A 13,525-nucleotide genomic window follows, 5' to 3' on the forward strand; every position below is an offset into this window, starting at 1 on the left:
CTTGCCTCTGGGCTTCTCTCTTTGACCTCCCCATCTCTCTTATGTCTACAGGCACACTATAAAACCAAGTAAAACAGCCAACAATTTTATGAAGTAAAGTAACTTTTGTTGTTCAGTACTTCCTGTTGTTCTCACCTGACTGTTGTCTCTATGGTCCGTCCTGCAGTGTGAAGAGGACGGCCAGATCTTCTTCAGCCTTGACGACGGGTCCACCAAATTCACCGACCTGATCCAGCTGGTGGAGTTCTACCAGCTCAACAGAGGAGTCCTGCCTTGTAAACTCAAGCACCCCTGCACCCTCGTAGCCTTATGACCCCTGACCTATGACTTGACCGGACTCTGCCTACAAACAAACTCAAGACTTTTTCTTTAGGAGAAGCTAAAGTGATGAACTCATGTTGTTCTTGATGTGTCATGAGCTGCCAGAGACTGCGGATGGAACAGGACGGAGTGGTTGGGGGGTTAGGATGGACGCCAGTGGACTTCAGTGACCTCTGTGTTCCGGAAGGAAGGAGGAGATAAAGAAGCAAAAATAAAGCAAAAAGCTGCACCACGTTGTTATTAACTCTTATAAAAAACAAAAACATTTTCAAGTTTGTATTCATAGTCACCAATAAGCTCTGATCCACTGACACTGTTTAGTGACAGTTTATGAGATCAAAGTAGTTTTTATTTTCCTTGTCCAATCATCAGGACTTTGTTTAGTCTGGGCCACTTTTTTACATAATGAAAGTATTTTTTTGTGTTACAAATCATCTATACTACAACCTTTTTCTGAAAAGCTGATTGTTTTCTAGTTTGGCGCTTGTGAAACTGGGAACAGGCCTTTCCACACTGACTGAAGAAGAATCCCTCTACTGTCTCATTCTTCTCGTTACCAACAATGGCAAATCCCTCCTGTGTTGGAGGGATGGATGGACAATCTGATATTCGTAAAAAGAACATCATGAGACAGATCACGAGGCCAGCTGTCTCTGTCAAGCTGTGGGAAAGGAGAGGCTGGAGCTGGTAACTTAGGATGGAGCTGAAGGATACTCTAGGACTACACAGGATCCATTCATTCCACTCTCTTAGGACTTGTCTTTCTTTCTTTGGTGACCTCACAGGCTTTTGTGTTCATAACATTTTAGTACTGCATCATCAAATGTGTTCTTAGTCCGTTTTAGTTTCTTATCAGTCTGGAGCGTATAGATTTCTAATAGTCACACAACAACAACTAAATCACTACATCCAGTTCAGTGTTAAATCAATCCATCATCAGCTCCACCATCCGGTGTTCCACATACAACCACATGAACTTCCCCCCCAAAATAGAAACTACTACAGGTATTCATTCACTCCCCGTCTCATCCACTCATTTAAGTCCACGTAATAGGTAGCTGTTGTGGTCCACGCTCCTAGCCTAGTCCTATACTGTGTGCTATAACCAACCCTTCTATTGTTGCCTACAGTACGTATTCAGAATGGCACTAGGCTACCAAGCTGCTCCTCAGGTGATAACAAGCAACATAACAGCCAAGGAAGGCTCTGCTCCTGGGTCTCTCTTGGTGTCAATGCAATAATAATCTATATGTAAAACATTGGAAAGCATATGGCCATCTTGTGGACTGTAATTCCATGTTGTAAGCACTCTGAAGACATGGTTATGATTATATGACTAAAACCTAACTTAGGCCAATGGGGAGGGTGCCACAGTTTTCTTTTAAACCCACCTGTTTGCATTCGCTCTGTCAGAACACAGGGAAATATAACCACTACACCAACCTCTTGTGATCCACTAGAGGGATCTGTCTAGCTCAGAGTTGATGTGTACAGTCCAAGGTCGGTCTGTCTGTTGTGCTGTCTGTAGAATTGAACTGGAATCAATCGACTCATCTGCTGTGAGGACCCATCTTCTTAATCCAAGTGTGCGTCCCAAATAGCACCGTATTCCCTACATAGTGCATTACCTTACTTTTGAGTAGGGCCCATAAGGCTTTGGTCAAAAGTAGTGCACTATATCGGGAATAGGGTGCCATTTGAGACTGAAGTCCGTTCATTTTGGACTTGTTGCTTTTCTTTTCCATGATGTGATTGAATGATTGTTTTTAGAACAGACACTGTGAAGCCCAAGTAATGGATGATACCCTGAAGTGGAAGCGTTTTTACTGTCCAGCCTCGTCCAAGGCTGCAGTGAACACAAAGATTTGTAAAGATGTTGTAACGCAACATTAAGAAAGAGCCATCTTTTTATTTTATTTATGGTGTCTTAAGCTGGATAGATTCAGATACACAATATTAGCCACACTATCTACAAGTTCTGCACAATGACATTTCAAAAAATAAGATGCAATGACTCAATAATTTCAAGTATTGTTTCGCAAATGTATTTATTTATCTAGATGTGAGTGATTACTTGAAATGTAGCTCTTTTCTCAGTGCTGTTCGTTACTGTTTTATCATCACCATGGAATGATTGAACCACGTAATTATTACATAGCATCTATTACATAGTTTATAATTCATTTCTTGCTGTTTATGTTTGAACACTCAAACTATTTTATCACCAACACTTACTATGAAGTAACATTCAAGTGGTGTTCCCTAGTGGTTTTCATTCCAAATTGGTGTCAGTAGAAAAAGTGTGGGGAATAAAAGTCACTAATATTTCAGTCACAGTGCGTTTCACATCGATATTCAGTTTAATGCCTTTCTCTCACACATTCTTCTACATTTAGGAAATCTTTTCACATGAACTCCTCAAGAATATTTCAAACACACAGGTTGAATTAGATTACTTTAAAAAACTTTTTTTTAAATACATATTTCAATATTAGACCTCTTCTTAAGTGTGACTTTCACTGATGCTGTCAATTGAACGAATTTCATATCTAGATAATTAATTAATGAGTTGATTTTCAAATTCATAGTTTTTTGAGCAGTCAGTTCAGTTGCTCTGTCCCTTTTCATTACAGTTAGTTGTCTTCCATTTTACAGAACGTTCACTCTTTAAACTTTGCGTTAATCAGAACTTTGTTTCTTGTCAGAAGTGAAGCTATACCTTTACAATACTTGAGCCACAATTGCAAAAAACGAATTGGTGTACAGTACATTAAATGGCCAAGTCTTTTCCACAGCATAGTGTGTATTATCCAATGAGAAAGGCTTGGATGTGATGGCACCACTAGATGCCCACTGCAGTACCTTTTCCATGGAATTTTGAGAGCTACACTTCACTGTTTATTGGGTGTGACCAGAGCCGTGAATATATAATATATGTTACTGTGGGGCTCTGGGTGTGGCATCATTATGACTATACAATGAGCAGGTTAGGTGCCAACGCTGTTTCCTACTCCTATGCTAAATTAGGTCAAAACAATGGACAATATATCTTCCCATTGGTCAAAATTATTTCAGTAGAAATCAGTTAGGATTGCCTCCTCCGATGGTAATCTTAGCTGTACAATGTTATATGCAACTCATGTAAAAGTTGTGTATTGAATCAATGTACCATATTAGCATATGCAACCATGTAGATGCAACACTGTATTTAGGTTACAGATCACTATTATTACCGCATTGGCTTACTCTTAACTACTTATGAAATGAAGAAACTTGATTTATTTTGGTGGTTTTTATCATTTGGTTTAATGTGCATATCGAGTTTGTTTCTTATGTGTTTCTCATGTAAAAACCTCTTCACAAATGTCTGTAATATTGAAATGTTGCTGGTATGGAACTGGAGTTGGCTTGGGCATCTTTTCATAGTTCCTGCAAGTCATCCTAAGCTACTCAGACATCACTGACTTCTCAACACTAACTGTTTAGGCCTGTCAGATACAGATACATAGGTGTTTTTCATATTCAGAAACATTCATATCAGAGGCGAGTTCTCTCACATAGTGTCTTGCTATGAACTAGTAGAATGTTGCTAGTGACATTGAATCACCTGCAAAGTAGTGAACTGATGAAAGTGAATTAAGTAAATGTACTTTTTTATGTCAGAGAAATGAATGTAACTGGGTTGCTCAGGGTTGACATGGAGCCTGTTGAAAACTGGTCATATCGTCAGACCAGTGGGATTTTGTATGTGCAACGAATACATTGTGTAGTACTTTTGATCAACTTGGGGTTAATAGTATTTCACCAAACAATATTTTCTTTAGTAAGTAGTTTGGCCTTTATGATATTCTTTCAGCATACCAGTAGTTTCTCCAAAACAGTAGTACAGCACAGTTGATTTAAGGTGTCCTCTTTTCTCTTGTGTAAGTCTGTCTGTCTCAAGAAGCCTAAAACGCAGCAGGTGCCTCTGATGACCTTTTTCTCTGCACTAAACCAGAGCTGACTTTGGACCGTTCATGGGAACCTTTTCCAGTGATCGATGATGACTCTTGTGCTTTGCATATATTGTCACAATGCAAGATATAGTGACTGTACAAAGGAGTAAAGCAAATATATATAGATCTATATAAATATAAACCATTATGTATTTCAGGGAATGCAACAAAAAACAAGAACCTGTATCTCTTTTTAAGAGAAAGATCCTGTATTCATACTGTGCTTTGCTTCGATCTGTAAATAGCTGAATGGCTTATATATCTTAATTGTAACCTTTTCAGGTATTTTTGTACAAATAAGGGACTGATATGTTCTGTTTATTGTAATTAGAATAAAACATTAATACATTGCTATTCATTTAAGCTGTGCTGTTTTTTCTTGGTAGGGAAGCCCTCATCAAGGTAATTACAAATGCATTTAAATCACTGTACTCTATTTGCAAATCATTCTGTTTCTTTTGAATACTATTGCAAATGCTACTTCTGGATGGGATTACAAATCTGCTGCAACTTTCCATGAGTTTAGTTATATATTTCCATCTAGCTTGTCTGCTTGAAATGTTCAACTGTACGTGGGGTTGTACTTCACCCTGTTTGCCCACTAGATGGCAGACAACCACTATAGCGAATCAAATACTCTACTTAAATGGGCAATCATCCATTGAAACAATAGCAAAGCATATTCCCCACACTATGTTTCAGTAAAAAGCTGAGGGATGCGGCTGGAGTAACTACTCTCAAATTCATAGACAGAGCTATGGATGCAAGGACTGACCATGATATAGCAATGAAAGTTTGTTTTGAGGCCATGTGGTTTGTTTACATTTTCTTTGTTTACAAACATTAAAGTAAAACAAGCTTATATTTTGGGTTCTGGTGGGGGTACGACAGTTGGATTAAGCTCATGAGGCATTTATGAGTTATATTCTTCAAGAATCAGTGGGAAGCTACTTATTTTAACTTAATTTAAAAATCCCAAAAATGATATAGCAACTGCAGATTGCCCCTTTAAGAGACAAATGTCATGAACTAACTTTCAAATGTTCAGGATTGTTCACGTCCCAACAATCAATATTCATTCAAAAGCATTACAGATGTTGGCACAAAACGGTTAAGAGCTGAGAGGCACAGAATTTGACTTGGAAAATGTACTCTATACAGACCTAATGCTGTGTTAATAACATCTTGTAAATTCGTAAATACAAGCATACAACTGTAAAGAAAAATCCACTTGACCGCCCCTCCAAATGGTAATTACTAGGAAACTGTTCTATTATCCCTGAGCTCCGACTTCTCCCATGCTGAACTCTGACGTAATCCACTAAGGATATGACCTCTATAACAGTATTTTCGGCAGTTAAATGAAACAACAAAACATGATTTAATCATTTGGTTTGTGAACACTTTAATTTGTTTGCGAGCACTAGCTGTACTTTTAGTTTATGGTTGATGTGGCTTTTTTGCCATTAGTCAACGTTTCTCAAGTTCAAGGGACGTGAATTCATCTAACTCGTATTCTCAACTTCACAATTGGTAATTACCACTTTGCCACGTGGTTATGAATGCAACATAAGAATTGAGCAATCATCCAGGCCCCATAAGAGAATGTAGATAAATCAACATCCTGGTTATGCAGATGAGAATTGAGATGTACTCTGATGTTCAGATGACGAGGTATCAGGTTATCTTGCTTGAGGTCTTTCATCAGATTGACATCTGGCCAGTCTGTATAAACTAAAATGTGTATTTAAGCATTCCGATATCCACAGACCCTAGAGGATGCATAACCACATAGATTCTGGAACTAGTTTTAGCTTGTTGACAGTGGGTTAAGTCTAAAATATTAACCCTGAATGCAAAAATGTATAAAGTCAACATAGTTCACATTATTTCAATTTACTTTATCAATGTAATGCATTTTACCCAGATTTCCACCACAAATCAACAAAGGAGTTTGGTTTATTGATTTAACTATATCAAATATCAACAAACGGTATACTTAATAAGTCGTTTGTAAAAGTTAAATTAGTAGTTTATAGATGGTAATAAACAGTTATACCCCATTGGTTGAAATTATGCTTGTCAGTTAACTGCTTTCCAAAACTCAAGATTATGAGGCTTAATTGGTAAGTGGTAATACTAACAGTAATATCAATTAACAATAGTAGTTATAACAGTGCCGTGCAACAGGTGTGTACTAAGCCTTTGTGTCGATCAGGCTGTGTGGAAAATTAGTAGGATCTCATTAACTCCTTGTGAATCAGCCCTTCCTGCCTGTGCACACTGCCTTGGCCAGGAGCCACACTCCCATTGGCTGGCTGAGGGGGGCCACTGGGCAGATAAAAGAGCTGTGCTCGTCGCTCCTGCTTGTACACCACTGCACACTGCTGCTGTGTATGAAGACTGAACGAGAGGAGGACCCGACCACGGCTGTGCCCGACAACGTGAGTACACCCACCGCCAACCACCTACTACCACCCACCATCTACCCACCCACCGCTCTAATACTCTTATGGTTTTTCAGGACTGCAGGTCTCTACTGGGCTGCAGAATACATGCACACCAGGGGCTGTATGTACAGTATCATAGTAAGATTGCTGGTCTAGGATCAGGTCCCTCCGGTGTATATATAATCTTTGTCATTATGGTCCAAAGGTTAAAACTGTTCCTATATCAGCACTCCTTAACTTGATACGTACAGCTCTGGCAGAGAGGATTGATAGAAACAACAACACCTGAATGACTATGTTGGGTTGTACACACACATACAAATTATCTTACAAATTGCAAAAGGGTTCTTCGGGCTGTCCCCATAGGAGAACCATTTCTGGTTCCAGGTAAAACTCTTTTGTGTTCCATGTAGAACAAAAAGGGTTCTACCTGGAACCAAAAATAGTTATTCAAAGTGTTCTCCTATGGGGACAGCTGAAGAACCCTTTTAGGTTCTAGATAGCACTTTTGTTCTAAGAGAAGAGGGCAATGTTCATATGTCTCTGAGTGTTGCATGCATGGGTGGCATTCAGAATGATACGCTTCTGTAGATGTACTGTGGTGTTTCGTAAACAGCTTGATAGACTATAGTGCAATTGCTTTTGTGGTTTTTTTCTCTCTTGCTTCTCTATTCCTCTTGAAATTCCCTCTGATCTGTGTCATTTGAATCAGAGTGTTTGTTCTATTACAGTTAGCTTTATGTATTGAATTTTGTAGGCTGTCGTTCCCCATTTTGATAAATCTTCAATATGTAAACACTGCAAGAAACTTGCTTACATACCTTACATTTTTAGCCTGCATGGGTTATTCATCATACATTTCAGATTAGGCCACCACGGAAACAGATTAGAAACCTTTTTTAGACACTTTGTTTCCGTGGTGCTGCATGGGAAATCCTGCACTAAACCACTTGCTGAATGTTAGTTTAGAGATGTACATTTTGGAGTCTGGATAGGGCATAAAGAGCCAGAAGTGTACCAGCACGGTGATTAGGTTAATCACCACTAATGGAATTTTCTGTCAAGCAATCAAATAGAGCAGTAGACTTAGTGGGTCACACACACACACACACACACACACACACACACACACACACACACACACACACACACACACACACACACACACACACACACACACACACACCTGCATTAGAGCGGATTACAGGGGACTATCAGTAGCAGTGTTTACTGTGGTCAGTCAGGGGCAGAACACCTCTCTGTCCTGTATTAGCCTCACTATGTTATATATCTGATCAATACATCATCTCACAATATAAGTCTGTAGTATTTGTCATGCTGCTCCTGTGTTCAAATCAAATTGTATTGGTCGCGTGCACAGTTTAGCAGGTGTTATGGCGGGTGCAGCGAAATGCTTATGTTCCTAGTTCCTATCAATCAATACAGTAAATGTCAAACAAGCACACAATAATAAAAAATAAAATATATAAAACGTTTAATGCAGTTTATATATAAATACTATGTAAACTTTATTAAAGTGACCAGCATTCAATTACTATGTACATAGGGCAGCATTCCCTAAGGTGCAGGGTAGAGTACCCGGTGGTAGCTGGCTAGTGACAGTGACAAGGGGTAACGTAGGCTACTGGGCAGTCTCTTGGTCCTAGCTTTGATTCACCTGTATTGTGTCTGCCTTGTAGATGAAGGACCAGTACAAAAAATAGATGTAGTTACTACAATAAGTCGCCTTTGGATAAGATTACTCAAATGTAAACAATGTATTTTAAAAAATGGTAGTGGGGTCAACAAGCCGTGGCTCGGGTGGCTGAGGTCCTTGATGATCTTCTTGGCAATGTGTGCTGCACTCCCTCACGACGCCAGGACAGCGGAGTCAATCACCACCTTCCGGAGACACCTGAAACCCCACCTCTTTAAGGAATACCTAGGATAGGATAAAGTAATCCTTCTCACCCCCTCCCCTTAAAAGATTTAGATGCACTATTGTAAAGTGGCTGCTCCACTGGATGTCATAAGGTGAATGCACCAATTTGTAAGTCGCTCTGGATAAGAGCGTCTGCTAAATGACTTAAATGTAAATGTAATGTAAATAAACATTGCTTAGGTGTACTTCCCCATTTCTCCTTCTCCCAAATCCAGTCAGCTGATGTTCTGAAAGAGCTGCAATATCTGGACCCCTACAAATCAGCCGGGCTAGACAATCTGGACCCTTTCTTTCTAAAATTATCTGCCAAAATTGTTGCCACCTCTATATCTATCCTACCCTGCCTTTCTAAGGTCTTCAAAAGCCAAGCCAACAAACAGATTACCGACCATTTCGAATCTCACCATACCTTCTCTGCTATACAATCTGGTTTCAGAGCTGGTCATGGGTGCACCTCAGCCACGCTCAAGGTCCTAAACAATATCTTAACCGCCATCGATAAGAAACATTACTGTGCAGCCGTATTCATTGATCTGGCCAAGGATTTCGACTCTGTCAATCACCACATCCTCATCGGCAGACTCGACAGCATTGGTTTCTCAAATGATTGCCTCGCCTGGTTCACCAACTACTTCTCTGATAGATTTCAGTGTGTCAAATCGGAGGGTCTGCTGTCCGGACCTCTGGCAGTCTCTATGGGGGTGCCACAGGGTTCAATTCTTGGCCCGACTCTCTTCTCTGTATACATGAATGATGTCGCTCTTGCTGCTGGTGAGTCTCTGATCCACCTCTACGCAGACGACACCATTCTGTATACTTCTGGCCCTTCTTTGGACACTGTGTTAACAACCCTCCAGGCAAGCTTCAATGCCATACAACTCTCCTTCCGTGGCCTCCAATTGCTCTTAAATACAAGTAAAACTAAATGCATGCTCTTCAACCAATCGCTGCCTGCACCTGCCCGCCTGTTCAACATCACTACTCTGGACGGCTCTGACTTAGAATACGTGGACAACTACAAATACCTAGGTGTCTGGTTAGACTGTAAACTCTCCTTCCAGACCCACATCAAACATCTCCAATCCAAAGTTAAATCTAGAATTGGCTTCCTATTTCGCAACAAAGCATCCTTCACTCATGCTGCCAAACATACCTTTGTAAAACTGACCATCCTACCAATCCTCGACTTCGGCGATGTCATTTACAAAATAGCCTCCAATACCCTACTCAACAAGTTGGATGCAGTCTATCACAGTGCCATCCGTTTTGTCACCAAAGCCCCATATACTACCCACCATTGCGACCTGTACGCTCTCGTTGGCTGGCCCTCGCTTCATACTCGTCGCCAAACCCACTGGCTCCATGTCATTTACAAGACCCCCTCTGGTCACCCACAAAACCAATTATTTCTTTGGCCGCCTCTCCTTCCAGTTCTCTGCTGCCAATGACTGGAACGAACTTCAAAAATCTCAAACTAGAAACACTTATCTCCCTCACTAGCTTTAAGCACCAGCTGTCAGAGCAGCTCACAGATTACTGCACCTGTACATAGCCCACCTATAATTTATCCCAAACAACTACCTCTTTCCCTACTGTATTTATTTTATTTTATTTTACTTATTTATTTTTGCTCCTTTGCACCCCATTATTTTTATTTCTACTTTGCACATTCTTCCACTGCAAATCTACCATTCCAGTGTTTTACTTGCTATATTGTATTTACTTCGCCACCATGGCCTTTTTTTTGCCTTTACCTCCCTTATCTCACCTCATTTGCTCACATTGTATATAGACTTGTTTCTACTGTATTATTGACTGTATGTTTGTTTTACTCCATGTGTAACTCTGTGTCGTTGTATGTGTCGAACTGTTTTGCTTTATCTTGGCCAGGTCGCAATTGTAAATGAGAACTTGTTCTCAACTTGCCTACCTGGTTAAATAAAGGTGAAATAAAAAATAAAAATAAACTTGTACCCGTTGAAGATGAATTACTAAAGAAGTATTTAGGTTTGATGCTGTGATGCTCATTTGAAAGGGATATTTGGCGCTGCCTCTGACTGGGTGGATGGGAAATTGGATGAAGACTTCCTGGAATGAGATCAAGGTCAGGTCATTTGACCTCACTCATCCATCCACTCGGGTCATGTGACAGTGTTGATGCCCATTCTGTGTTTTCTGTGACACCGGGTGCTGTAGAAGACCTGTAGGGCAGGCATTGTGCTCCCGATGGTGTGTTGGGCTGACCGCACCACCCTCTGGAGAGCCCTGAGATTGCAGACGGTGCAAATACAGCCTGACAGGATGCTCTCAATGGTGCATCTGTAGAAGTTCATGAGGGTCTTGGGGGCCGGATGTCATGTGAAGGGACCATTTCAGGTCCTCGGCAATGTGCACACAGAGAAAAGATTTAAGCTTTTGACCCTCTCTCTAGATGTGGATGGGGGCTTGTTATTTTTGCTGTCTCCTAAGTCCACGATCAGATCCTTGTTTTTTTTTACGTTAAGGGAGAGGTTATTTCCTAGCACCAGTCTGCCAAGGCACTCACCTCCTCCCTGTTGACTGTCTTGCCGTTGTTGCTAATCAGGTCTACCACTGTTATGTAGTCAGCAAACTGAGTTGGAGACGTGCTTGGGTGAACAGGGAGGACATGAGGGGGCTGGGCGCACACCCCTGTGGGGCCCACGTGTTGAGGATCAACGTGGAGGTGTTGTAGCCTACCTTCACCACCTAGGGTTGGCCCATCAGGAAGTCCAGGTCCCAATTTCTACAGGGATGGGTTCAGACCCAGGTCCCTGAGCTTAGTGATGGGCTTGGAGGGCATTACGGTGTTGAAAGCCAAGCTGTAGTTGATGAACAGCATTGTTACATGCAAATTGTAGTGGGTCTGTATGCAAATTGTAGTGGGTCTAGGTTGTCAGGTAAGATGGAGGTGTTATGGTCCTTAACTAGCCTTTCAAAGCACTTTAATGATGACAGAAGTGAGTGCTACGGGCGATAGTCATTTAGTTCAGTTACCTTCGCTTTCTTGGGTACCTTAACAATGGTGGACATCTTGAAGCAAGTGGGGACAACAGACTTGGCTAGTAAGAGATTGAATATGTCTGTAAACACTTCAACCAGCTGGTCTGCACATGCTTTGAGGACATGGCTTGGGGTGCCGTCTGGGCAGGCAGCCTTGCGAGGGTTAAAGCACTTAAATGTCTTGCTCGCTTTAGCCACGTAGATTGGGAGCACACAGTCCTCGTGAGTGGCAGGGGCCCACGTCTGCAGCTCAGTGTTGTTTTCCTCGCAGCAGGGCAAATAAGTTTAGTTTGTCCAGAAAGCAAGGTGTCGATGTCCACAACGTGGCTGGCTTTCCCTTAATAATACATTATGATAAATGTGTGTGTGTGTGTGTGTGTGTGTGTGTGTGTGTGCGCGCACGTGCATGTGCTCAGGGATTAAGTGTATGGGACTGTTACTAAAGGTTGGGACAATAAAGTGGGACATTTGTCTGTTCTAGTTGTACAATGGACGCTGCAGAGTTCCGGAGGAGAGGGAAGGAGATGGTAGACCTGATAGCAGATTACCTGGAGAACATAGAGCAGAGGCCAGTGTACCCCGACGTGGAGCCTGGGTACCTGCGGTCCCTCATCCCTGAGGAGGCCCCTGAGGAGCCCGACACCTACGAGGACGTGGTCAAAGACATTGAGAGGGTCATCATGCCTGGGGTAGGCGGCTAAGATTATTATATTATTATAGATGAGATGACTATTGATTGAAGGGTGATTACAGCTATAACATAATGGTAACACTTTGCTTGAAGGTGGCATACATAAGGCCTTCATAACTTGCTCAGGTACTCTGTTATTGGAGATCCGCTTTCTCTCAGATTTCATCAGTGAAAAGTTCATAATGAAATATTATAATATTGATGATACCAATGAGCTGTTTACCCAGTGGCATCTGGGCCGCATTGAACGATCACCAGAACGAACATACACAACATTCAATGCACACAGTCACTAACCTCTAACCCTGTGCTGCTCCCAACCTCTTCCAGGGCAGGAAGAATACACATTTCCACTGTACAATGGATAAATAAAGATCTATTTCAAGAGATTATTAATTATATTGAATACATGTGTTATAATTGTTGTTATTAATCATACTGCAATACTCATTATGACAGGTTTCATAAAGGGGTTGTGAATCTCTTATGCATACTTCCTTATGAATAGGTGGTGCATATGGAATTAAATATTTTGGTCTGGTCTGTTGACAGTGGTTTAGGGATCATTCAGAAGGTGTACAGTAAGGAGCTTCAGTGTTGAACGTTTTGCCAACGAGACAAGGTGTTCCATTGTCCTTTGTTGTCTGTACTGAGCAATCAGTTAATGAAAGCTCACATTGACTGTATATGACACGTATCAGCCATGTAGGTGTTTTTACAAGTGGTTGGAAAATGCCCCGCATTCTGTGGCCTTTCACGTGGCAAAGTTCAAAGACTTGAAATGAATGATTAACCTCACTACAATAATCTCACTGCCAGAGAAACGAACCCGTTTCAATCTATCTGCCCCCGACTCCCAACCCAAACTCTTTCCTTAGCTGTAGCATGAAAGCCGTTATTCCATTATCAATCATTATCATCTTTTTTTCCTCTACCACCTCTGCTTTTATTAACAGTGTGGAATAAGCCCAGTTAGTCTAATGAATGACTCACCATGGGAAAAGCATGTAAGGAAGACAGACAGGGACACTGGCAGTCTCTTGCTTGGTGCCTCACACAGGCACAAGATGGGAATTCAGCCTGGAACCGTTTAACTGCCTTACTC

The 13,525-nt window shown here is 41.3% G+C and overlaps 2 protein-coding genes across 4 annotated transcripts in view; both read left to right on the forward strand.

The window, feature by feature from the left end:
* LOC115140955 (growth factor receptor-bound protein 10-like) overlaps positions 1 to 4,674 on the forward strand; it is a 90,760-nt gene extending 86,086 nt beyond the window's left edge. For all 3 annotated transcript variants that reach the window (XM_065028036.1, XM_065028037.1, XM_065028038.1), the window contains one exon: positions 167 to 4,674. In XM_065028036.1, the coding sequence (XP_064884108.1) occupies positions 167 to 313 (147 nt within the window). In that variant the 3' untranslated portion in view covers positions 314 to 4,674. The remainder of the gene's footprint in view (positions 1 to 166) is intronic.
* A 1,978-nt stretch (positions 4,675 to 6,652) lies between these two features.
* Positions 6,653 to 13,525, forward strand: part of LOC115140956 (aromatic-L-amino-acid decarboxylase) — a 35,091-nt gene continuing 28,218 nt past the window's right edge. The window contains exons 1-2 of the mRNA XM_029679480.2: positions 6,653 to 6,760; positions 12,211 to 12,418. Of these exons, the coding sequence (XP_029535340.1) occupies positions 12,218 to 12,418 (201 nt within the window). The 5' untranslated portion in view covers positions 6,653 to 6,760; positions 12,211 to 12,217. The remainder of the gene's footprint in view (positions 6,761 to 12,210; positions 12,419 to 13,525) is intronic.

The sequence above is a fragment of the Oncorhynchus nerka genome, linkage group LG14, assembly GCF_034236695.1.
Source record: "Oncorhynchus nerka isolate Pitt River linkage group LG14, Oner_Uvic_2.0, whole genome shotgun sequence".
NCBI classification, from domain to species: domain Eukaryota; kingdom Metazoa; phylum Chordata; class Actinopteri; order Salmoniformes; family Salmonidae; genus Oncorhynchus; species Oncorhynchus nerka.